This window comes from Anser cygnoides, chromosome 1 (genome assembly GCF_040182565.1).
Source record: "Anser cygnoides isolate HZ-2024a breed goose chromosome 1, Taihu_goose_T2T_genome, whole genome shotgun sequence".
In the NCBI taxonomy this organism is placed as follows: Eukaryota; Metazoa; Chordata; class Aves; order Anseriformes; family Anatidae; genus Anser; species Anser cygnoides.
The window spans coordinates 87826955-87852130 of NC_089873.1; the positions used below are offsets into that span (position 1 = coordinate 87826955).

Sequence of the window (25176 nt, forward strand, 5' to 3'; positions counted from 1 at the left end):
CTAATCATAAAATCTTCAATACTACTCCAGGTACTTGGGTTCAAAAGCAATGTTGGACAGTTCTTACGAACAGTTGTTTCTACGGTTAAAATTGTTCTCTTAAGAGAATTAGCTTATAACTACTTTTCTACATGCTAGGTAAATAAAATGGCAACTTCCTAAACACAGTGTGCAAATACACTAAAGTACCAGGCATCAAGCAAACAAAAGTGATTCAGATAAATGAGGGGAAGGATTGCATTTTTAATATACACAACTCATTCCTGAGGGCTTGATCAAATCAACTACAGTGACTGAGATAAGGGACAGACACAAATGAAATGAGATTTTGAAAGCTCTGGCTTTCAGAGTGATTTAAAAGATACAAGTAGTCAGAGAATGTTAAATTGCTGTTTTGCCCCCTTTCTGACACAATTATTGTTGCAGACACACATTCAAATCTCCACGTAAAATGCTTCCTGGGTCTGCTGGATGTCTGATGAAAGGACAGCAGGATAAACTCCCCTAAAATCGTAACATAGGGGCTCCCAAGGTTTTTTGTTCCAACAAAACATTAAGTTTTGCTGGCTGTATCAGCATATGTCAGAGGTGAAATATTTAATTTTAAATGGCACGTAATGTAGCTCTGTATGTTTCTCGAGGCATTGGAGACCTCAGATGGAAACCACCTGCCAGCCTTTTGTTAACCATCCTGTGGTTTTCCTAGGAACGTACATTAAAGATGAGAAAAGATCAAAATACTTACAGTTTAGTCTCTCCAGCCATAATGCAAAGCAGAGACAGGTATAGTACGCCCCTACAGGCTAATCCTTCTTTGGCCTGGAAGACCCAGGACTAGAATTTACAAATCTGCACTCACCACTAGAGAAGTGTGGAGAAGAAAGACATCCTTGTATCATTCACCTAGTGTGAAAAACTGGAATGTCAAGACAGCTGTGGAGATCATTCATCCTCTCCTCTGACCATTCCTGATGAACTCATATGGCGAAAGAGTAGTACAGAAAGCAATCTGCAATTTTTATGGAGAACTGCAGTGATGTTCATTAATCCAGTGTTCAAAAACGTATTGCTAGAGTGAGCACCTAACAAACTTGAGGCCAGGTAGCTACCAAATTTCCAGAGTTAAGAGAGAGATGGTATTTCAGAGGCTGACAATGTCCATAACACAATATGGCACTAATTCGTTTCTAGGCCTGACAGTGGTCAAGATACTGGACCTTAGAATATTCCCACCATTTTCCCTCACATTATGATTTTAGCAGCTAAAAATTTAAAAAAATGACTGCATTATACCCTACAAAATCCAGACTGTAAGGCTTCCAGATGGTGCGAAGCACTCACTTCCAAATTCAGCTGTTCCTGAGGCAACAGCCACTAACATCATGTCACAACTGTAGTGACTGAAACGACTGTAATTGAAAAAGGTGACTTTCAAAGCTTGTGTTCATCCACAGCGTTAATTCTTTCTCCGTTGTTCTTACTGCTCTGTTCAGCGCCTGAGAACAATGACCAGAAAGGACTGATACCAATAGCATAGAATGAAGATCTGCAGCCTTCTCACTGCAATCTTTTCCCTTTTGCTTCTTTAAAACAAAAAGGCCGCTATGCAGAGAGGTCTGGTGATGCTGGAAGCAGAACGCCAGCAAAGCTAGAGCACTGCTTCTGATATGGTGGTGTAGATGTTCTAGCTTGAAGCTCTACAGGGCCATAGCTCAGCTGCAAGGAAATGCAACTTTATCAAAACAAATCACAGTTGGGGATGGGGGAGAAAAACACATCATGCTCTCATCACAAGAAAAGCTACTTTGATCCACTTTCAAAACAATACATCAATCTCACTTGCAACTCTCATCACAAAATGAACATAACTAAATATACTGAACAAACCAGCCCATACTTGTCTCTCTCTCCCTCTCTCTCTCTCTCTCTCTCTCTGTTCAGCCCTTGCCAAAGAAACACCTCATCAGTCCCTGCTCTATGGTGTCTGAAACGATGTAGATTTTCTTTCATAATTTAGGGCCTGATCAACTGGAGGCAGTCTGCAGCTGTAAGAACGAGGCCTCCTCCCAGCATGGGGATGATGCTGAATAGGCTCCAAGTACAAGCACGGGATGATATTGATCCAGAGAAGAGAGGAGACAGAGAGAGCAAGAGGTATGTATGCACACGGGCCTCTCCCTGCACGTGAGACAGGGCAAGAGGCACAAAGGCAGCCTCGTTCGTAGTTCAGGGCAGCAGGGGCGGTAGGGACGTGGCTGCCTTCCAGCGCAGAATGGAGGGTGCCAGAGAGAGCCCTGGCCTCATTTTCTTTGCAGACTCCCAGAGCCTCTGAGATCAGGCGCTGTTCGTGGGAGTCTGTCTCTTAGGAAAGCCTCTGCTCCCCTGATGAAACAAATGATTCAAACTAAGTCCCAGGCTGGTGGCTGCAAAGGTTCACGGGGGCCTGTTTTGCTTGTTGCTCTGTGTCTTTTCCACCACAGTCACCTCGTGGTATCCAGCCCATCAACATGACATGTCCACAACTTCACACCACGAGGGACATCCTCGTTGGGAAATCGTTCTGAGAGGAAAGAGAGGAGACAAGTGTCAATAGGAAACCACCCACAGAACGGACAAAGAGACAGATGTTGCTTTGACAGAGACACAACCGGAGAGTGACAACTTTTTCAGGCTCACGCCCCTGTTCTTTCTTGCACAGGCCGCTTTGCTCAGGGCCAAGACCCGAGCTCTTGGCTTCCCCTCCCCAGCAGCCACAGTCTCATCAGCCCTCACTAGCCCGGACTGGGGCAGGATGTTTCGCACTTGCTGGTATCCTGGGTGACAGATGCCTCTGGTGTGCATGGCACACGTGCACGTGGCCTAGCGCACACACCCACAGGCATCTGTCACCTCACCCCTTTCATAATAATCCCGCTGAGGTCTCTCGCAGGGTTCCTCATGCTATCTGGGGTTCCCCACACTCCGACTCCATCCATGCTCTGCCATCTCCTGGAGAGCCCCCTGCTCCTAAACTCTGCTTTGTGACCCCCGCCTGGCGGCTCACGCCTCAGCGTATTTGGATCAGGATCACCAGACATGGCCTCACTGTTTTCTTGGGCTCCTTTTTCCTCTTCTTGTCAGAGGCGTTGAGGTAGGCCTGCTCCCTGGCCCGGTACGAAGGGCCTCGGCTCAGCTCCCTCTCGCTGTAGGGAGGCAGGGTGTCCTCCCCATCCTCCTCCTGGTCAGACGACGGCGGCTGCTGCGACTGCTGCTGCGACGGCTCGGGCTTGTAGGTAGAGGGTGGCGACCAGGCATAATACGTTCCCCCTCCTCTCTGGCTGGGCTGCGAGCTCAGCTTTGAGGGGGTTTCACAACAGTCACCGCTTTCATCGTAGCTCCGGGATTTCCTCTCCAGGACACTGCTGAGGTAGGAGTGATCGTATTTCTGGCTCCCTCCGGGCGTCCGGCTCACCAGCCGGGGCAGGTGCTTCTCCTCGTGGGCCCGTCTCCGGGGCGGGCTGTATGACCAGCCCCGATCCGAGTCCGTCAGCGGCTCTCGGTTCCCCCTGCTGCGCTTGGTGTAGTACTCCTCCAGGGAGCTGTCCTGGTGGTGCAGCCCTCCGCCACGCGACTCCGAGCGCTCGAAACGCCGAGTCTCCTGGCTGTCCGCCCGCCGGGCCCGCTGGCTGTAGGACTCCGCAAAGGCTGCCAGCTCGTCCATGGAGACGGCCGGCACTCCCACAGAGAAGCTCTTACGGGACAGCATCTCGGACTTGGATCTCTGCTGGCTGGAGGAGGGAAAAGGTAGGGTTAGAGACCAGGATTCAGCTGCACTCATCCCCTCGGCAGCCTTCAGAGACCATGGAAGGAAACAGGCGCTCCTGGGGCATGAATCATCTGACCTGTTTTCATCCCCTTCCGTAGGAAGAGATGTATCACATCCTAGAAAAGCCTACTTCTCTCTGCTGACTGTAAGGGCGGCCTGGTGTGGATAGCTCAGATTCTACATGCTTGACATTACCAGAGATTAACCCCGGGATGCACCTTCCTTGTTCTCCGCTGTGCAGGGCTGAACTTTCTTCCCTTAGCCCCAGCACTTGTGGGTGTATGTCCTGCAGGGAAAACCCAAGAACCTGGCTACAGAAGCTCACAGGAGGGTACTTTTGAAGCAGGTTTAAAGGGAGTGAACTGGCACAACAGCTCAGTACTGATGGAAGTAAATCCCTGCCATCGCTTTTGAGGGACTAGGCTGCTGGTATGAGGGAAGAAGCACGTGACATCTCTTCTAGGTGCCAAAGTGCCAGTCCTTCAGACCTGGAATACAGGTCTTGGTGCACCAAAGCACCAGGGTGTGACTCCTAACACAGTGCACCAGCACTGAGAAGTGCCTGAGGGATCAGGTACAGATCTCAAGGGAGCACTATGGGAAGGTGACTTTGTTTCCTATTTATCTCACTTTTACATCCTACCTGGAATGGTGTCAGTACTTAGCACTGCCCAGCTGGGGAGGCTTCAGCAGACCAGTAGGAATCAGATCGATTCTGTCCTCATCTAAGCCATCTTCCATCTGAACCTTTCTCTCCAGCTGCAACCCCTCCGTCCTACTAGGCTAGACCAGAGCAGCAGGAAATGGAGAAGAGCTACCAGTACATCTGTCCCTTCTCCTTAACTTACTGCTTTGGCAGATACAGTAGCCTCCAAAACACAGCACTCCTCACCTGTGCCGGAAACTGTCCCTCTCATCTCTGTAATCAGAGACAGCCTGTGATCTCGACGTGCTGCCCCCGCCAATCACTCCTGCCCAGTACTCAGCATCCCCATCCAGGTCTCCTGCCGGAGGCAGAGGTTTCCTCCGCGCCTGGCGGTAGGGCTGTCGGAAGTTCAAGTCGTCCTCATGCAAAGAGCTGAGTTCAGAGATGGTGTTGTTATCTGAAGGGGAGGTTGCAGAAAAGAAATGAGATAGGCATTACCTAGTAGCATATGGGAGAGGAGAAGAGAGGACAGGAAGGCTGTGGAAAGCCTGCAGATTTCTCAGACAGAAGCTGAGCTGTCCTCCATTAGAAAAAAAAAATCAAAATGGAATCCAAGGTCCAAACCCTTGTGTGACTCCTGTGGCTCAGTTTGGACACAGAGCTGGTGTTGGACCTACAGGTCTTCTGAACTGGTTAACCAGTAGCCAGATGGGATATTCTAAGGGTATCTCAACTGGCATCAGATGCTTGTGTTCAGACAACAAAGTTCAGCCTTTGTGCAGAAACCCCCCTCAGCCCTGCTTCGCTAGCATTTGTGAGCTCTCCACCCTCACGAGGTGGGCACTGTGCTTGGTGGTGCATCATCCCAGCAATTGTGCCACCTCCCCCTTTCCTGGTGTGAGACAAGCTGGCTCTGGATTTGGCCTGACTTGCTCAGTTAAAACAAAAACAACCCCCTCAAAAAAAAAAAAAAAAAAAGAATTTAAAAAAAAAGTAGGAGACTGTCTGAATCACTGTCAGTCTCTACCCCGTCAAGCACATTGACATCTGGAGGTCTGACATACCAATCTGGAGAGGTCTTTTTATAGTAAATCTTGTGGGTGGAGAAGACAGTGTGCTCAGCAATGACTGTTTTAGAAGTACATATAATTTGTTAGTTATGCCTAATCTGTACAGAGCCTTGATGTAATGTCATTCCCTAAAGCCCCTACCTTCATTGATTTGCAGGATCTCACGTGTCTGTTTTAAAAGAGCCTCTGCCAGTGCCTAATATGGGTTAGCTCTGCATCAGTCGGATGCTGCACGAAGGAACCAAGCCCCCCAGCCTGCTGTTGTCCTCAGAACAGCTAGAGAACAAACACCAGCACTGCAGGCCCTCCTCGTGCACATAACCTGTCCCACCACTGTACCTCTGTCTCCTAATGCAGAAAGATCCTCAGATCCTCACTAGGGTTTGTGCTGACACCCACTGAACACCCCTTCAGTCTTTATTTAGGAAAACAAAGCCTGCAATAGGAAGGCAGTGAGGAGTTCCCTGCAGAAGCTCCCTTCTGAGCTTGCATCATGCCCCTCCCTTTCACCTGCAGTGTCTGACTGCCAAGCCACCAGTGCTGCTGCACATAGTGCCTCTGATCTTACGTTGGCCAGTGTCACCAAACCTCCTGGCAATCCCCTTGCTTCCTGAATCTTTCTTGTAGTCCCTTTTGCAGGGCAAAACCCACTCCAAACTACCTTTATGCATCATTCAAACCATACTGTGGGCACCACAGCACACAAAACAGACCTGGCTTTTCAGACCATGATGATCCAAAAGCTCAATTACCCGAGCAGCCAATTTTCATGATAGTTTGAGTCTCCCACACCTTGTTTAGTCTAATGAAGGATGATTATTAAGTGAGCAGTAACTCTTTAAAATCAGAACATATCCATAGATTCCTAAGATCCAGACTTTATCCATCCCAAGATTAATATCCTAGAGGCTAGCTTTAAGACAAAGCCAGTGAACTTTAGCTATGAATTTGCAGAGTATTTTTCAGGTCAGTGAAAAACAAAATCAAAACCATTCTTGTTCCTCACATCGTTCTCGCATCCTCCTAGCTGGGTCAAACTGAGCCAGTTCTTTCTCGACGTAGTACAGCACCTTCATGGAGTCCCTTTCCTTGTCAGTCTGTATCCTGTACCCTTTGCGCACTGCTGGGGAGAAAATAAAAGAATTTAGAGGAAAACACATTTAAGTTTGAGGAGACTTTCAGACAACATTGCTTCTACAGTTGAGCTCACATTTGCAGGCAGGTAGGCTGCATCTTCCAAAACAGTGAGTCAGTCCTTGCTTCAGAAGAAATTTGTCTCTAAGGTGGGATGTGAAGTGAGCAGCTGCATCGTTTAGAAAGTTTGCAGCAACAGCAAAAAATGTCTTGGAAATACCCGATCTGTACAGCCAAATGCATCAAGTGGTGACATTGCCACAGTGATTCCACCTCCTACAGAGGATGGCAGGGAGGAAGGTAGCAGTCGCTTCCCCTTCCTTAGCACTACCAAAAGGATTTGTCATGGTATGGGAGAAGCAGTGCCAGAAGATCAGGCTTCCTCTATGCAGCAGAGGTAGTGAGCTCCCAGGCTGCAGGGGAAGCAGGTGGCTGAGCATGTGGGAGCTGTCACTCTGCAGGAGCACTCCACACTCCCCAGCGCTACGAATTCTGCTCACACAGGTTGAAAAGCATGTGGTAGGAGATGCTCCAGAACACGGAAGGAAACACAGAAAGTCCCATAAAGCACATCGCGCTGAGATCTATACCAAATCCAATAATGGGGCCAATCAGGTCACTGGGTAACTGTGAAACTGCTTGCTCTGGAATTCTTTATGTGCAGTATTTTACAGAAAAGGTAGGTTTCACACGGGCATTAGTCAAGCATTAGGCTTGACTCCACTTGCAGGGGAAGCCTGGACAGCTTTTTTGGCTTTGCCACTTTCCTGTGCATAGAAAAGAAGCTCCTACACATCCAGAGCCACAGCAGCTCTAACTCTGGCAGGCTGGCTCCATGCACGCTTTACGTGCTAAGCCTATGAATACCCTGGCTACCTCAAGGCCAGCCTACAGTCAGCAAGCAAAGAACTCCACCTATTAGGGCTTTGAAGAAAATAAGGCTTCTATAGCAGATTGTTTAAGAAACGTCTCAGCCTGGGGCTATTCGAAGATTGACAGAAACACAGGTCTCAGTCCCAAGGAGCTAACCCTGAAATTCAGCCTCATCAGAGCACTGCTGTAAGGATGAGTCGCTTATCAGTACAAAACGAACCTGTCTGCCTTGCACGGGGCTAGTGTGTTCCCTTGTGTGAACACTGCAGCATTGCATGAGCCCTCCTCTTGACGTGCTATTTTAAAAAAATACTTGGACGGTGGTAGTGAGCCAACCTCTTCCTTCTGTTTTATCCCATACACCGATATATCAGTATCTAGCATATGGGTTTGATAGTACGTTGCATAGTATGCAGTGTGGGCTGAACAAGGACTTGGCAGAGGTATTCTTAGGCACCTTCTGTCCTAAGCTGCTGTGCTTGTGTCTGTGCACTATGAAATAACCATGCTCTGCCTCAGAAATGGCTGTGCCATAGGAACTGGTGGAACAATTCCTGTAATAATCCTGCAAATTGCTTCAGGAGGAAGTGCTTTACTATGGATTTTAACTGTGTGTATGTAAAGTGAATTTCTAGATTTGAAACATTGCCTAGTGTATTTGTATTTGGGAAAGGTATTAGGTGTTAAAATGTAGTACGGGTCTATCGCAGTCCTGCTTTCAATGTGTCTCCAGGACAAACCCAGATAGCTCAGCTGATGGCAGTCTGGAGTTTCACAGTTTTATCATCACCACAAATATGCATACAATAAGTGTAAATGCACACCGTGACTTACAGAACAGAAGGAACCCTGCCTCTGCCTTCCAAAGTGGAAGACCAGCATGTCTCTGCAGGTGAGTTGGACTGACTGGCCTCAGACGTGGTGACTCCTGCTGCACTGACAGAGCTGGCACAGCATAAGCAACAGCAGTGCAAGTTCTCTGCTTTGCCTCACCATCACAGTTGACCTCTGGTCTGATACACTGCCAGGAAAGAGTCCTCTCGCTGTTCTTCCTTCCAGAGCATCTCCTAGGAGCTCAGCTGAGCTACCACCTCATTTTCACACAGGCCAACAACCAAGCATTAGCTGGAAATGACTCTGACCTACTGATAGCCTTTGGGGAACTTGAGCAGGCAGCTTCCAGATTCTGTCACACAAGAACCACTAATCATGCTGAGGCTGTGCCAAATATCTATTTGGGCAACATCTTTAGCTCCTGGAACTGATGGGAGAATTAGCTAGGCTTCATGCTAGCTTCATGCTTGACTTGCTATTGCAGCTATGTATCAAAAGGAAAGTGACTTTCTTGGGTAATTCTGTAAGCATCCAGAAATTAACTTGGGAATTAAATCTGCAAAGATGACTGTGAGCAGCCCATAAAAAGGATTTTCCATTACAGATAAGGCATATTTTGTGTCTACTTTTATTTATTAAATACTTCCGGCAATGATATTGAATGTTCAACTTATTAAATCTCTTTATTATTCCTTTGTGTGAGATTCAAAGATATTATTGCTTCTTCCTCATACCCTTCTTCATCCATAAATTGCCAAAATCCTTTAAAAAGGTCTGCATATTTTTAGACCCATCTCAATTATAAGGAAATGAAGATGCAAAGATGTTAAGCACTTGTCCAGAACCATTCCATTAAAGTCAAAGGGAATGAAACATTCTTCCCTGCTAGAGCATATTTTCTTCTCCTGAACAGTTCATACATTTCTAATGCTTAATTTGTTTAACTATGGACACTTTTTTTATTCTTCTGTGGGTGGAACCAAGTCAGACAAAACTGTAAACTGTTTCCCTCCCCAGAAAGGACAGCACTACTATTTTTTTCAGGCAAGTGTGGTTAGGAAGTAAGTGATTTCTCATCCTTTTCTATTTCTTTTCACATTCTATATTGGAGGTCTGGAGTTCAGCTCTCGAATTAAAAGATTCCCTATGTGCATGGTTTAGAGAATCTATGCCACAGTCTCCAGGTAACCACTACATTTAAAATAGAGAGCATACATCCTAACTTCTGTGTTCCCAGCAGTTCTAACTACGAGAACTGAACGTTCGTTTTTATTTCCTGTTCAGCCCTAAGTTCAGGACCGAGTTCCTAAGCTTCACTGGAGCTTTGTCACATGGCGTTTATGTAACTGTAAGCAAATTTTTTAAATATTCTCGTGCCTTAGTTTGCTCACTAGATCACCTCACAGAGGTCAGCTACAAGCACAGAAGCTAACTAGGGCAAAGGCTGCACTTTTTAGACTGGCAGCCAGGATTACAGAATCCTCCAGTTTCCATCCCCTAGCACTTCTGATCCTATTGACCATTTTTAAATGAACTAGACAGAAGTTTTTGGTATCTAAGATACCAAGTTTTTACAAGTTTCAGATCAGACCTACAATAGCTGTGTGGAGGATGCAGAGACCATAATTAGTGCTCCTTCTGAGCAAAGACCTTCATTATCCATTCAACTATTATCTGTTTTGTTTAGCTTGCCGTCTGGCCAACCAGCAAATAAGCAGCTTGGAAGAGCCATGTAACGTGTTCTCTCTTCTACAGCATGTAATTAGGGGATATTCTGGAATGATAACGGAGCTTAAGAGACAAGGAAGGGAGTGCAGGGAATCAACCTGCCTTAGCTGCGCAGTTCAAGGAACACCTTCTTTGTGCGTCCCCCTGCACAACAGGAGCATGATCCAGGCTAAGGGCTTGTCCATATTAATAAAATAAATATTAATTTTAAAATAATAAATAAATAAAAAGCTTAAGAACCTGTCTTCTCTCCACAACAGTTAAAACTCACTACAGTAATAGTTTAATTTGCACTATGTAGTATTGCCTGTCAAATATTGAGTTGAAGATTTAAGCCTTGACAGTTTGATTCAGATTATATAATAAATGCATTTTTCTGTGTAATAACCATGGATGCTAAAAGCCATTCCATTTGGTTTCTAAACACATCCACAGTATTTTATTCAGCATTTGTGCTCTGCTAGTAAAGCACAGCAGAGACAAGCACTGGGTCTGTGATTTGACTCTTAAAAAATCCCTGAGGTTCCCACAGCCAACACCGTGTTCTACAAGCAGTGACATTTTGCACAAGAGGAAAAAAAAAAAAAAGCACTGTGGCTGTCATTCATCATTTTCTGACAAAAGATTTTTGAACTGGATACATTCTGCTTTGGATCAGTGACTGATTTATTTCCTATTTCAAAATGCACCATTCCAGAGCTCTGTTTTGATTTTGGTGGGGAAAAAAATGTATGACTGTTGAATGAAAATACGTCTAGTAATTCTGGGAAGGTTAATATATTGACTGGGGCAGGGGAAGAATGTGGAAGGTTATTCCAAAAGCTTAATTATTTGAGTAGGCTACTTGACTGTGGAACTTTTTGGAACTGTCTTATCAACACACTGTCACGAGTAAATTTAACAATTTATAATTAGTGTAGAGCTTTCAAATCAGACATGTGGCTGGATCAATGGCAAACATAGTCTGTCAGTATGGTGACTATCTTGGTAAGTCACTTCTGCTGCTGCAGTATGTTTGAGTTCAGGCAGCCACTCTGGTCTTGAAATGCTGCTAGGATGTGGCTAAATAGCCATCCTCTTCTTCCTTGAAGGCAACTTCCTTTACAGCAGAAGTGACCCTCACTGAGATAGAAGCACCATACCCATATTCTCTCTGTCTGACATTGATCTATAACTCCCTTCTAGTTAGAAGCCTTTTATCACACACATTTCATAAATGGAAAGGCTGAACAAGCCAAGTGACCTACTGACTTCTGTCAGGTATGGGAGGGGATCCAGCCGCAAATGCTCTTGGGCAGAAATGACAAGGGAGCACGTACCTGTGCTCAAATTGCTATAGGGACAGTAAAACAAGCTGCAGCAAAAACTGCTGCCAGAGGGGATGCAGCGCTCTACACAGAGCAGCAAAAGCAGTTTACCAAGACAGAGCAGCTTGCAAGGCATTGGCTTTAAGGGGAAAACAGCCAATGCCTCTGCTCCCCTGCAACCACCTTCATTCATCCTTTTCTCTCCTGCAAGCAAAGGTTTAGAAAGGGGCCCAGAGCACGAACCTGGCCTCCCATTCCCTGCTGGCCTAATTCAGTACCCCCAGACAGACACTTTGCTGATGGCACTAGACAAGTCTGAGCACATGGCCCTAAGGGATGCAAATGTCATTGCCAGCACCAGGATTAAAATGCGGTTTGTCTGCGTTTATCCTGTTCATAGCACTCTATCAGCAACGCTTACCCCTCCCTTTCCCAGCCCTGCTCCCAGGAAGAGAACCGAATGCTGTGCTTGGCACTGCAAATTACCATTTTGGCTTCCTCCGCTGGTGTCACTTGGGGCTAAGGGAGGTGGGTGCGACTTATCCATCAGCACAGCAGGAGACGGGACACCAGCTACAGGAACACTGGGGATGTAGTATGGACCTGGCATGGAGGAGACCGCAGGAGGGTACCCGGCCTTTGCTGCCTTGCCTGCTACGTACACTGAAAAAGAAAAAGAACAGCAGTCAGCATCACGCCAGCCTCCCCCAGACCCACATGGCTTGTGGCAGAAACCTGCACATCGCTGACGTTGGTGACAACCCAGCAGGAGACAACTGGACAAGTGAAATGACAGGGGCCGATATGAATTTCTCTAAGCCTCAAATAGCACTGAGGGGAGTTTAAAAAGTGCTCACGGCATGTCATGTGAACACTCCAAGATGCCCAGCGTCTGGAAGATACCCGGCGTGTTAGAGCCAGCATTACTGCTGCCACAACTTAGCGGCAGCTCAGCTTTAAAAACAACTTATGTCTCAAGCTGCAGGGATGAGGCTCATGAAACTTGACAGATCTGCCTGAGCCTGACCAGGAACCTTGCTGGGTTGCAAGGATTTTGCAGTGTTGTAGAGGGCAGCTGCTTTGCACTGTCAGGAAGAAACCTCCCAGGATGCTTTTAGCTCTGCCCCCGCAACACTTGCTGACATGACAGCAACTTTGGAAGGGGAGCATGACACTTTGGAGAAGGAGACGCAGCTGCCAAGGCAGGGAGGCCTCAGAGAATTACATTTGTAATTAACTTTGAGCGCTCAAGCATTGAGCAATAGGTCAGATGCTTCACTCCCCAAGAACTAGCTCTTGAGTCAAGCAAAGTGCTCAGGGCAAAGGAAGCAACATTAGCACATTCTCCTCCTGTTCTGCCAGGGAGCAGAGGAGGTAAAGAAGATCCGTGCCAGGCCTGGACAGGGTCACTCACGCGCCCGGGGACAGCAGCAGGACTCAGGACAGCAGGGGCAGCGGACGTAACAACAGCAGCTGTGTGGGCAGCACTGGCACCAGCAGATCCCCACCAGGAGGAAGAACAGGAACGCGCCCAGGATCACCAGGCCCACAAAGACCCACTCTGGAAAACACGGGGAGAAAAAGAGATACTTACAGGATTGCACATCGCTGGGGAAGCGAACAGCAGCAACATCATCCCTGGGCAGAGCACAGGGGCAGAATAGACGGGTGGGGCTTTTAATAGAAAGGGACTCCCTCCTGGTTTAGGACCATGTCAAAGCAGAAATGGCACATGGCAGTGAGAAACAGAGCTACCAAAATGTGATCCCTTGTCAGCCTCTCTGGCTGGCTGAGAGGCAAGCAGCATGGAGGCAAGAGCTCTGGTTCCCCACACGGAAACCCTTCATCCTGTGGCAGACCTGTACAAATGCTGCAGGACATGCCCTATTAGCATTTGGGTCTCATTAAAGACTCATTCTTCTCAGCCATGTTCATGCCCTGCTTATGTGTTTGTTCCCTACCCATATTCCAGTTTTAATGGGACAAGCGACGGTGAAAAGCAGGCTATAAATAGCCCAGTAAATGAGCCAGGCCTGCCCCTTCACAACTAGGCCCACGCACACAATTATTCTTTTGAATGTGCTGAACGAACATCCTATTCAGGCGCTGCAGCCCGCCAGGAAACCTAACAACCACTTTTTTTTTTTTAATTTTCACTGAAGCCTCAGATGAAGTCTGTACAAGTGATAGGTCAGAAGGGACGGTCCACAAAAAGCGTGATGGAGCTGTAATGGGCTCTATTTACATTACATGGGAAGGGGAGCAAGAAAAGGTCCCTAAAACTCTGCTGCCAGGAAATCTGTAGCAGCAGCAGCAGCCATGCTGAGGGGAGGTGCCCAGCCTGCCATGGGGCAGCTCTCAGCCCTTCACTTCACCGGGGATGGTGCGCACAAGGCTGCGCATACTGCCACATGGCAATTCCCTGGATCAAGGGAATGGTCACCAAACCCATGTGGACCAAGAAATTTCAAGTCTTTGAATGTAGAGGAAGCCTGGAGTTGGTTTTATATCAGAAATATGTAAATATGCACCAGCCTATCTGGAACTAAGACCGCTGGTGAGGGAAAACCTGTGGGGAAAGACACCAGAGGTTCCCAGGTGGTTGCTCAACCACCTTGGAAAGCTGGCAAGAAGGCAAAGAAAAGAAGTGGCGGGGCTGCTCAGCAGTGGGGTGGGGTTTATACCACGACAAGAAAAAACAGCAGGCCACTCTTTCTGAACTGAAGTCAAGCATTCTCTACAGGGCCTCCTGGCACAATGGTATTTGGGCTGCAGAAGGGTTGATACAAGGACTGCAATGCAAGGACGGAATAACACTGAGCCAAGTGTGATGAAAAGTCGAGGAAAAGGTTGTTCGGCTTGGAACAACCAAAACACAAGTTCTTTCTAGTTCTTAATAAAATGCAAAAATGAGAGGTCTCATTTTTGATTCATCCAGAGTTCTGTTTGAGCAGAAGTAAAATCCTTTTCTTTGTTGGCATTTTCCTTCACTCTTCTACAAATAATTGCCTTTTTTAAATGCAATTTTTAATTTCAAACTTACGAATGTCAGTGAAAGATCTGGCATTTACAAATCAAAACACTTCATTTCAGAAGTGTAAAGTGAAACATTTTATGTTTTTTGAATATTTTATTTCTCTCTTGGCTGAAACAGATGAATTTCATTTAAACTTGCAGATAATTTTGGTCCTTGTGGAATATTTTTTGGTGAAGTTACTCTATGTTGAGAAAAACTCAGCTAATGAATAAGGAAATAGCTGGAGGGAAGCATTCATGAATGGAAAAGTAACAGCTGATAGGAAATTGTTAATACAGTTCCTCAGGTACCAGTTCTAGGAGCCATCTTATTCAATGTTTGCATGAATGACCTTGACACAGAAAATAAGAATACATTAATGCAACTTAAGGGTAAGAGGTAGGGAAGCATTACCAACAAAGATGAATACTGGAATATCTTACAGAAAGGGCAAGTTGTCCTTGGGCAGGCCTACAATAAGAAACATGTAACACAGCAATATGCTGAAATTCAAGGTGTGCAGCAATACTTTCAGGGTCACGCGTTCAAGGATCAAGAATAGTTTCTGCTGTGAACAGGACTTCATTTCTTGAAAGCAACCAAAAATAAAGGACACGCTATACTATTCCATCACAGGACAACTGTAACCACTTAGGCTATACAGCCATGAAAAAATGTAATTGTAATCTTGTGCCCCATAGAGGAGGAATTTCCAGTAGTAGTGTTAAGGAATGCCTTCATAAAAGGCCTCCAAGTAACTTCATCTGAAGTTACTGACATTATACAACTCGGATCATCATTGTACAAGAAAAGATGGATTCAGGCTGGAGCTCATGCAAAGCGAGGATTCAAGAGTGAAGAACAGATTCGACAGCCTGCCTTGCACAGAAAGAGCAGAAGCTTGCTGCATTAGCCTGTCGTAAAGAAGGCTGCAAGCAGACATAGTTGCTGCCAGGAAATATGCTAGGAGGATGAATGCTAGGGGAAAAAGCAGTTATTATGGTTAAGGGTCCTAAATAAATGAGCATAAACAGGCTATGAGTAATGTCGGTGGAAGCTAGAAGCAGCACATCAAAGAAGGTGATGCAATGTGAGAGAAAGGCCAAAACCAGGCTACTTTTAAGTTTTTTAAGTTTTTTTAAGTTTGCTAAGTTTATGAAAAGCATGAAATAACATGGTGCTCGGGATAGCAAGTGAGACAGTAAGCCAGACTTCTTTCCAGCCCTGTACTTCCTAGTCTATGCCACTCTGAGCAGGGCAGAAGCTTTCTTCTGTCAAGTTCTTGTCATGAAATATTACTGCCTGACAGAAGTGGCCAGCCACAGCTATGCAATGAAGCTCAGGTGTCAGATCTCCAGAGCTGTTAGTGAACTGTTCACTAATAAAGGATAAAAGCCTGGTGGAGGAAAAAAACAAACAGCAAGTCCACTGTAAGTGTACTTGTGGTCCTCCTGAAAATGTTCTAGGAGTATAAAAAGAGATCAGATTAGTATGTATGTTTCGTGTTACTCAGCACCAGGAGAAAACATTTGAAATCCATACCCCAGTCACAGGAAGGATTTGATCTCACAGAGTTAGACCATTTGCTTCTGTGATAAGGTTAAGAAAACAGCAGAACAGCTCGCTGGCTCCTCCGTAATGCACAAAACTGGGAGTTCAACCAGTTTTACCTGCAATTGCCTAATCCTCACCCTGCTACAACAGCCATTACCTTCTCTCACTGCCCTTCCAGATACACCTGTGTAACCCTGAGGTGTAAACATTTACCAAGCTGAAATGCTATGAACCTCACTGTCTGAAAACTACGGGTTTGTGCTTGCAAGAGTATCTGATTTTGTTAATTCAGGTTAACAGGTAACGCAGATGATGTGTGGTCTGTTACTGCCTTTTATACTTTCTTGTTTTTTTAAGTATGCAGTGGGGTACCAGAAAGCTACCTGGTCAACATACAGGAATTGTACACCCATCCAGTAGGACTGTAAATAGTGGGGAAAAAAAAGCATTAGGCAACAGAGAATCAACCTCTGCCTACGCTGAACAGGCCAATCCCTCTCCTGCCATGCTGAGCTTCCAGGGAGCTCTGGGTTTCACTGGAGGTGGAGGAGTGTCTGCCTTCTCTCCATTTGCATCTCTGGGACAGCTTTGAAAATAGCTTCACACATTTATATGGAGATGTATTTCTGCAGAGAAGTGTGAAAGAATGCCTTCCTGGGCACTGTCAGGGGATGATCATGACTCTAGGGCTAAATGTTCCCACAGCTCTTCCCTTTCAAGGACAACGTGTTGCAGTCTGTTTCCTCTTTAAGGAGTGCCCCAGTTGGTGGCTCTCATTAGTTTGGCTAGCAAGGGAGTTGTCACAGGCAGAGATCCCTCATAGCCGGTCCAGCCACCTGGAGTTACCTAGGATAATGCCCAGGACACACGGCACGAGAGGGCCCGTGCCACCGCCGGGTTGCTAGCCAGTGCTCTATTTCTAGCACTTCCTGCGCTGCCATCTGGGGCGATGGCTGTAACAGTGCCTGCAGCACAGAGCCCAGGGAGGGGAAGTTACTGGTGCAGGAGAGAGGATGACGTACGGGGCCATATGGGCACACGAGGCTGCTGAGGTCTCCACAGGCTGGAGCAGCGTTGCCTTTGTTCTCGCTGAGAGCTTGATACGAAACTTCTTCTGAACAGCGCTGGCATTTCTGCTCTCACGCTGACCCTGGCATGGCATTAACCATTTCTGTAAGTCGCCTCCCAGCATGGCCACTCCTCCCCCAGTCCCAGCATCAGCTCTCAGTTCTCAACCCAACATGCATTTCCAGTAAGCAATAGGCTTTTTTCTTTTCTTCACCAGATAAAGTACACATAAGAGTAAAACGTACACCACATAAAAGATGCTGCAGAGGGATAAACAGACAAGATGACAGACGACTGCATAATTAAAGGATGAAATGGCTGAATACCTGGCATAATCTCCACAGCAAAACTGGGCAAGAGATCAGCAAGCAGCCCTGTCCTGCCTAGAAAAGACAGAAGGAGGAGAAGAAGGAGAGAGGTTACTGCAAGAAAAACACACTTCCCAGCCCCTGCCTTAGCTTCCAGTCCCCTTCCTCATCAGCCCACTCGCACTCCTGGCAACCACAGATCTCATCATGCTCAATGACTGGTGTCTGCCTCAGCACCTCTGCCATTTCTCTGTCCTTGCATTTTATCAATTTCTCTCTTCCTCAGCAGAGCTTGGGGGGAACAGAGCTTCTCTGATTTAGGCACAAAATGACAAGTAGAGGGGGGTCCCCTTAGCGTGATTAAAAGGTAGTATCTTTCTGGAGTTATGCTCTACACATGCAAAAAAACTCCTGGAAACACACAACATCCCTCCAATAGAAGGATTTGGTTTACTTTAAAAACGTACTGATGTAGTTTGAAAGGATGTGCAACATCTTTAACCCAAGGCCCTTGACAGCCACATGCATTGAACAGTCACAGGTCGTGCCCTCCACGTGGGGCTCTGCAGCTCCAGAGACAGCCCCAGGAAAGCACAACTGTGAGTATGTGCCACTTCTTTCCAGATGCACGAGCAGCTTGGTGAGACTGTATGATATAAAGCCAACTCTCAAGTGAAGCAAACCAACCAGGGAAGGGCTCATGTACAATTTCACAGAATCATTTTGCAAAAGGAAAAGAAAAAAAAAACATAAACAAGAATTTGACTTTTAATTTAGAACTGAATACAAACAAAATCCAAGCTCAAAGGCAGCTTGGTGCCTATTTGTTTTGGCACTGTGTGTCTGGGATAATTCTAATACACAGCAAACATCCTACACAGTGTTCAGCTATAATTCACATGCACTTGTGCATTGGCAGAACAGGACTGTGTGCAGTTGTGCTTTGTGCTCTTTTCAATAGCACTGGGATCGTGCTCAGTTTTTTTAGGACGCACTATAAGGTAGGAGAGCTGTGCTCTAGAGAGGCATGCATTGTGGCTGGACCTTAGCTGATGCAGCTGAGGGTTAGCCAGTGTAAACGGCAGTTGAAAGCTACCCCACGTGTCCTCCAGGTCCTGCACCGAGCAGAGCTCAGACACAATGATGAATTGGGCCCCAATTTCCTCAGCCTCAAGCCTGTCCTTGAAGTGTGTTATAATAAAAGAGATTGCCACTCTGTTTTTCTCAGTGCTTCAGCTGAGCTTCTGCAGAGATCAAAAATCCACCAGGATGCCTGCTGGAGCCATAATGAACATCCTCTGAATACAGGCAGTGCTTTGCAACCAGTTGCAACTCATCAAAGCTGTCTAGTGCTCACTGTAACACCACCAAAAGGTGCTCCCGAAGCCTTAGCAAATGACACAGTTCAGGTAATTGTTCTTCATTTACTACTTTGAGATAGGACTCCTGCCATCCGTCTACTGCAATATTTTCATCTGCATATACAAAGAGTTTCACGACATTGGTAGTCCATTTGCTGGAAGGATCAAGTGTCTAAATGCTTGTTCAATGAAAACACACGTACTCTCTGCTCTCTAGATATGGGCATGCACATAACACGCACAGGGTAAGTCTTGGGTGTCACAAGTGGGCTCCAAATGTACGCCTTGTGTCAAGATATACCAGATTTACATTATGTTCCATATGCACATTAAATATAATCTCTATTTTCTCAGCATGCACAAACAATATGCAATTCTTGCATAGGCCTTCGTGCCTGCCTGTGAAGAGTGCACGTGTGGGCCACACGCTCACAGAGCATACAGGCAGAAACGGGCACGCAGCCTGTCTCCCACATATTACACCTCCACGCAAGCTTGTGTGCAGTCCTTGCCCGACAGCAGATGTCAGTGGCCAAACAGCTGGAGGTAAAGAGCTAATGGGGTTTGGGATGGCAGAGGTGAGGCAGTGACAGCCATGCAGAGCAGAATCTCCACCTTGCTAGTCCAAGAAGCTGCCTGCTTTGTTATGAACCTACCCGAAAAGCCTCGACCCTTGCATGTGCTGAGGCCTCATGATCCCCAGGAGGAACCGAACGTTCAAGGGGTAAGCAGCAGCATCCCTCAAAAACAGCAGCGCTGTGACAATTTTGGTTACAAAGACAACTGGGGGCTCTGTCCCCATCCCTGTCCCAAATTAATTCCCCATTAATCCTTCTCCCTGCTGCCAGGTCCAGGCGGGTGAGGCCAGGCCTGACCACAGGGACGAGGCGGGAGGCTCCATCAGGTGCCACGTGCAGAGGCCGACCTTCCTCCTCCACCAGCATAGACAAGTGGAGCCGAAACACCCAGGAGCAGACTGTGGTGCCAAGCTGCAGCGCTGCCCCCCATCCGCAAGGGCTCCGTGTCCTCTGCGCAAGCTCCCGCCCTTGAGCCCCCAAAGGGATTCAAGAGGGAATAGAGGATATAGAGGACGGCCCCATTTACCAGGGTCATCCAGGAAGCTCTGATCGAGCCAGGAGCATGTCCTCGTCCCAGCACGGATCTGGGACACGTTCCCATCTCTATTCCCACCACACTTGAGGCTGCGCTCCCCCACAGCAGGCACCCCTCGTGCCCCAGGCCTTGGCCAAACCCGAGGTGGGAGGCAGCCCCCCAGCCCCTGGGCTGTGGTGGAGGAGCACAGTGGAAAAGGTGGAGGAGAAAGGGGTGAAGGAAGAGCTGAGGGGGTGCAGAGCAGGTCCCGATGGTGTGGAGATACAGGGGGGCACGCGGGGAGAGAAGTCGATACACAAGAGGAAGGCGGGTGGCAGCGCGAGGGCACAAACAGCAGCGGCTCAAGGAGAAGCAGGAATCAAGCAGCTACTTAGCAAGAGTCTGCAGAGAAAAGACACGAAAATAATTAGGGTAAGTGGTACAGCTGAAAAAGAAGCTACGGCAGGAATAAAGTAGGTGTAGGTGCAGTCAGGAACATAGCAATTGGGTAAATACAGGAACATGGTAAACACTGGCGACTGCATTAAATGCCATAAATATTGGGTAAATACAGGAATAACTGTTGAATTGGTGTCCCTGTTGGAAACCACCTGCAGCAGCAGGGCCCATGGGAGGCAGCAGCTGCAGAGGGAACAATTTCTTCCTCAGAGGTGGAGAAATGTGCCAAGCCATGCCTCGGCCAGAGGCCGCTGGCACGGGACGCTGCCCCGAGGGGAGGCTGGGAAGCACCGGGGAGGAAGCGTGGCGCCTGTAAACCCGCCGCTTTTCCAGGGAAGCTGCTGCGAGATTTATTGGGAGAGCAGGGCTCCACAGCGAGTAGGGCCCTGTAAACTTTATCCTTTCTTCCCATCCTTCTCTTCCCTCTTTCAGTCGGAGGGAGAAACAGCAGCAGCCCTTCTCGGAGATCAAAGTTTTATCAGGCAACAAAGACCTCCGAGGAGGCTGTTGCCATGGCTGCCTTGGTAACGGAGGTCTTCTAATCACGCCAGCCTCCTTTGTGAGCAGCGTGTGGCTGTCGCTGGCAAATACTGAGGAAAAGAGGGGTAAAAAAAAAAAAAAAAAAAAAAAAAACCTTGGCAACAAGTAGCACTTGTAAGTGGCGTGAAATAAAGAGCCAGGAGCGGCCTGGCCTGGGACGAGCGGGATTGGACCGCGACGACAAAGGAGGCAGCGCAGCGGTGCGGGGCAGGGCAGCAGAGCAGTCAACACAGGACGCCCAAGGAGGACGGAGGACGACGGAGGACGTGCGTGCCGGGGCTGGGGGGAGGCCAGCGGCCTTCCTGGCCTCCAGGCCTCTGCCAGATTTCTCAGCGGAGGCTCCCACGCCCGTCGCTTCCTTCACCCGCTGGCGCTACCCGCCTTCGGTTGCGGAGGCGCAGCTCAAGGTCGGAGAGCCCTCGCTGGGACGCTGCTCGCGGACACGTCCCGGCGGAGATCTGGCCCTCTCGTCCCCAGCACGTGGCCGACAGCGCTGCCATCCCCGCCACCCGCTGCGACCAAGTGCTGGCTCCGATGCTGCTGGCAGCCTCTCAGCAAAACGCAGCGAATCCCAAAATTGTCATCTTGGACGGGAAGATTTTGCCAAGAACTTTCCCATCTCTGAAACCACATCAACTTTTATAATGCAGTCTCTCCTGGCAAGCAGGAGACTCCGAACCTCCCTTTATTTATCCCAGGTATTGAGTCATTTTGCTGAGTAAGAGCCATCTTATTAGCACTCCTTGCCATACACACATGTCCCAGGAGAGACTTATCCTCTCTGAAAGCCAACGCACATCTCCATTAGTACATTAGTTACTGTACAATGTGCTGTGTGTACGTGTGTCTGCCTTCATTCCTACCTATGGGTATTACACTTGAAAAATTTGGGGTTTAGACTTGTATCAATATTGGCTAGTAATATAAATTACCGAAGATCTTGGTTTACCTATCAGGTAAGTGTCAGTTTCAGAAATTAAGAAAAACCAATGTGCTAATTTTTGTTGTTTAAAACACAATAACGATAGAAACTGAAGCATCTGAAAGATTACTTATAATATTTCACTAATACATCATTTATGGAGTATTGGCTGCCGAATCGGATGGAGAAAAAGTAGGCAAGAGCTGTCTGGCAAAGCACATGGCTCACTAACCAAAGCATGAAACCAACAACCAGGATTAGTAGATCACTTTCCTGCCTCATCCAGGATTAGCAGATCACTTTCCTGCCTCATCCAGGAACTCGACATGTTCTTGGGAATGAAGCCACTGTGTCTTGAAGCATGTCTAAGCAATGCACGATCCTGTCAAGCAAACGTTCCTGAGCCTGCACAGACCTATGCGTTTCAGGGTAGCCATCTGTGCCTGCCTACACCTATAGCCATTGCCCTCCAGATGTTAACAGCCTCGGAAGAGAGTGGTATAGCTGCTTTCACAGGACCCCGCAGCTGATTAGCAAACTCTGGCTTCCAGAAAGGCTTACTAGGTTATACGCAATGCTGTGCAATTAAGCTAGACAGCTTCTCAGTGTGAGCTGGGTCACATGAAGCTAGGACAGGGTATCTCCTGACACCGCCCTGCACTCCTGATTCAATGGTTACTCCAGGTACCCTGCATCCACTGCGCTGATGCACTCGCAGTTTCCTTCAACAATGAAGGAAATGCGGCACTGAATGACTTTATTAAAGCCCACGGATGTTCTCATACAAAAAGCATTCATAGGCGCTATGAATAACAATTTGATTAATAGCACTGTGTGTGTGTTTCTAGAACCAGGTCACTCCGCTGCTACCTACTAAGATATAAATGTAGACTTTCTTAAATTTAGGATTCAGCCTTTTTGGTTCAATCATACATCAGTTCTAAAAAAAAAAAAAAACAAGTATGAAGTTGCAAATGGATTCACTAGCCCAGATGTCATGCCAGCAAAGAGTTCTAAAATTCTAGTAAAATACAAGTGTAGCAAGCCTCAGATGATTCCTGTTGTGCAATTTCTAAGCCCTGCATTAACCCTGATGCAGCAGAAGTGGAGTTCATACATTTTCTAGCATGCTAGACCCTGTTAAGAGATGCCAAATCAGAACACAAATATTTGATAAAAATGTAATAATATTTTTAAATTGAAATTCTCTCCTTTCCTTTTCTGGATTCACTCTCTTTCTGTGCTTCCGAGGCACAGAGGTTACCATCTCTCTTCCCTTGCCTGCACCGATTTCCTTAGCAAGGGTTAAAGACCCTGATAAGCAAAACCTACTGAAGGGTCTCTTCAGCAAAACACATGGTTAACATCAGGTATGCTTTATAAATCCTGTCAGCTTTGCTGGGCATGAATGGATGTACATAAATGCTTATGTGCTTTTCTGAAATAGGCCTGAAATAAAGACAACACGTGAAATTCTCTGCAGCTACCTGCAGTTGCCCAGTCTCTGTGTGTGCTAATGTGACACACTGAGGCAACAAAACTCAACATGTAATCCCACCATGACCTAGGCAGACTGGCTACTTAGACCCCATCGGTAAACTGCAAATAGAGCCAGAAGTCTCTGTGATTATTTCCCTAAGAAAACAAAAAAGGAACACTGTAATTTATTTCAAGTTGTGACAAAGCAGCTTTTGACCACAATGTTAATGTTGTGATTCACTGTGCAAAAGCAGGATCCTCTACTTTCAGCTAAGTAAGTTTCTGTTCATGTATTGACACTACTAGGCACCTACCATTTTTGCCTCTCAGACCTTCCAAGGTTTCTAAGTGACACTAAGCTGTCCTGAGAAGCAGCATCTTTCTCTAACCTAAATACAGCTTTATATCTTGGCATTAATATGCAGCAGCCCCAAAACAAGCAATGTAAATTGCATCTGAAAGACAGCACAGAGCAAACAGCAATGTGCCGTGGGAATGGCAGTATCTCTTGCAGACACTCTCTCTCTGATGCTCCAACCCCTCTCACAAGGAACCTGGGTTCCACTCAAAGAGCAGCAAACAGCAATCTCTTACCATGTGTCCCCTAGGACTGCTGAAGTGCTCAGATCTACATTTGTATTCAGTGTCTCCCTGCAAGTCACTAATATCTGGGAGAACGATGATATGAAATAAAAAATGTCCCAGAAGATGCCAGAATATTAAGAAATGGTATTTTCACCAATGGCTGCCTCCTCCTCCTCCTCCCCTGCCTCCTCTAGCCATCACTGGGAGAGGTAAAGAGAGAAAAAATACCAGCACAGGCAGAAGGAGAAGTCTTAGGTGGGAAGAGGAAGAAAGGAAGGAAGATGATTAGGTAACCTGGACTCACTCCAAAAGCTGGAATGTTGCCTCTGTACACATTACCCAGGAAAAGAAATACACACAAGCTGCACCAAACAGCATGAGGCAGAACAAAGTATGCCCACGATAAGTATGTTTTCATGCTGCTGCCAAACTTAGCGGAGCACTGCACAAAGTGCAAGGTCAGACCCACGGGCTGTAGTGAACAGAAAAGCAGATGTGGTCAAGATAACACAGCCTAAGTGATGTTTCCTCCCGACATGACCACCACAAACCAGGGCCAGGAGCATCACCAAGCCAGCTTCAGAGGAGGGGATTTCTTTTTTTTCCCCCACGTAGTCCTCTGTACACGCTGAAAACCAGATTCTCCCTGTTACCATGGCACTGTATCATCACTGGTGCCTGAGTGCAGTTGTAGATACAGATACGAGAAGACACCAAATCATGGCAAGGAAGGTGAGGAAAGGACAAAATTCAGCAGTACACGACCACAGAGTCAGTCAGCTCCTCTGAGGCTACCTAACAGCTACAGCTCCACAGGGCAGAGAGAGAACCTCACTTGAACTAAACACAGGTCAACCTTGGGCCTGTTTTTAACCAGCACATGATGATACAAAGGCATGCTGTGGATTTAGACAAGGGTATGACACTGCTTTTTGGAGGGACCCATTCTCCAATTGTCTGCCACCTGACTGATACCTGAAGGAACGAGTAGAGGAGATGGCACTGTCCCTAACCCGTGCCACTCCATCTGATTTATTTTGTGATGACATCTCCAAATAAAAATGTCAAATAAATTTTCACCTGAGCCTTGAGACCAAGGGCACTTGACAGACAGGTTCTACTGTATGCCTCCAGGTATCACTACACACTACAGACCCAAGGTTTTTTTTAACATCACAGGATGTACAGAATCTGTACACTCAAAAACCATGCAAACACACTGACCAGGCAAACACTGGTGTCAGCAGGTCTTACAGTAAGTTAGAAAAGCCTCAATATACCCTTCTAGAGCAGTACGGTACTACAGTTGGGTTAAGGTAAACTCAACAAATGCCCCTGAAAGCTCAATTCCACTCTGTTTTCTCTTGTAGCTGGGATGGGTAATTTTTTGACCTA

At 47.0% G+C, this 25176-nt stretch overlaps 1 protein-coding gene across 5 annotated transcripts in view; it reads right to left on the reverse strand.

The window, feature by feature from the left end:
- Nucleotides 1-223: 223 nt before the first annotated feature.
- ILDR2 (immunoglobulin like domain containing receptor 2) overlaps nt 224-25176 on the reverse strand; it is a 35162-nt gene continuing 10209 nt past the window's right edge. For 2 of the 5 annotated variants that reach the window (XM_048071566.2, XM_066990374.1), the window contains exons 4-10: nt 17362-17418; nt 12812-12958; nt 11884-12060; nt 6528-6644; nt 4698-4908; nt 3086-3767; nt 224-2560 (exon numbers count right to left, since the gene is read on the reverse strand). In XM_048071566.2, coding sequence (XP_047927523.1) covers nt 2525-2560; nt 3086-3767; nt 4698-4908; nt 6528-6644; nt 11884-12060; nt 12812-12958; nt 17362-17418 — 1427 coding nt within the window. In that variant the 3' untranslated portion in view covers nt 224-2524. The remainder of the gene's footprint in view (nt 2561-3085; nt 3768-4697; nt 4909-6527; nt 6645-11883; nt 12061-12811; nt 12959-17361; nt 17419-25176) is intronic. The other 3 variants (XM_066990375.1, XM_066990378.1, XM_066990377.1) reach the window with 3 other exon arrangements.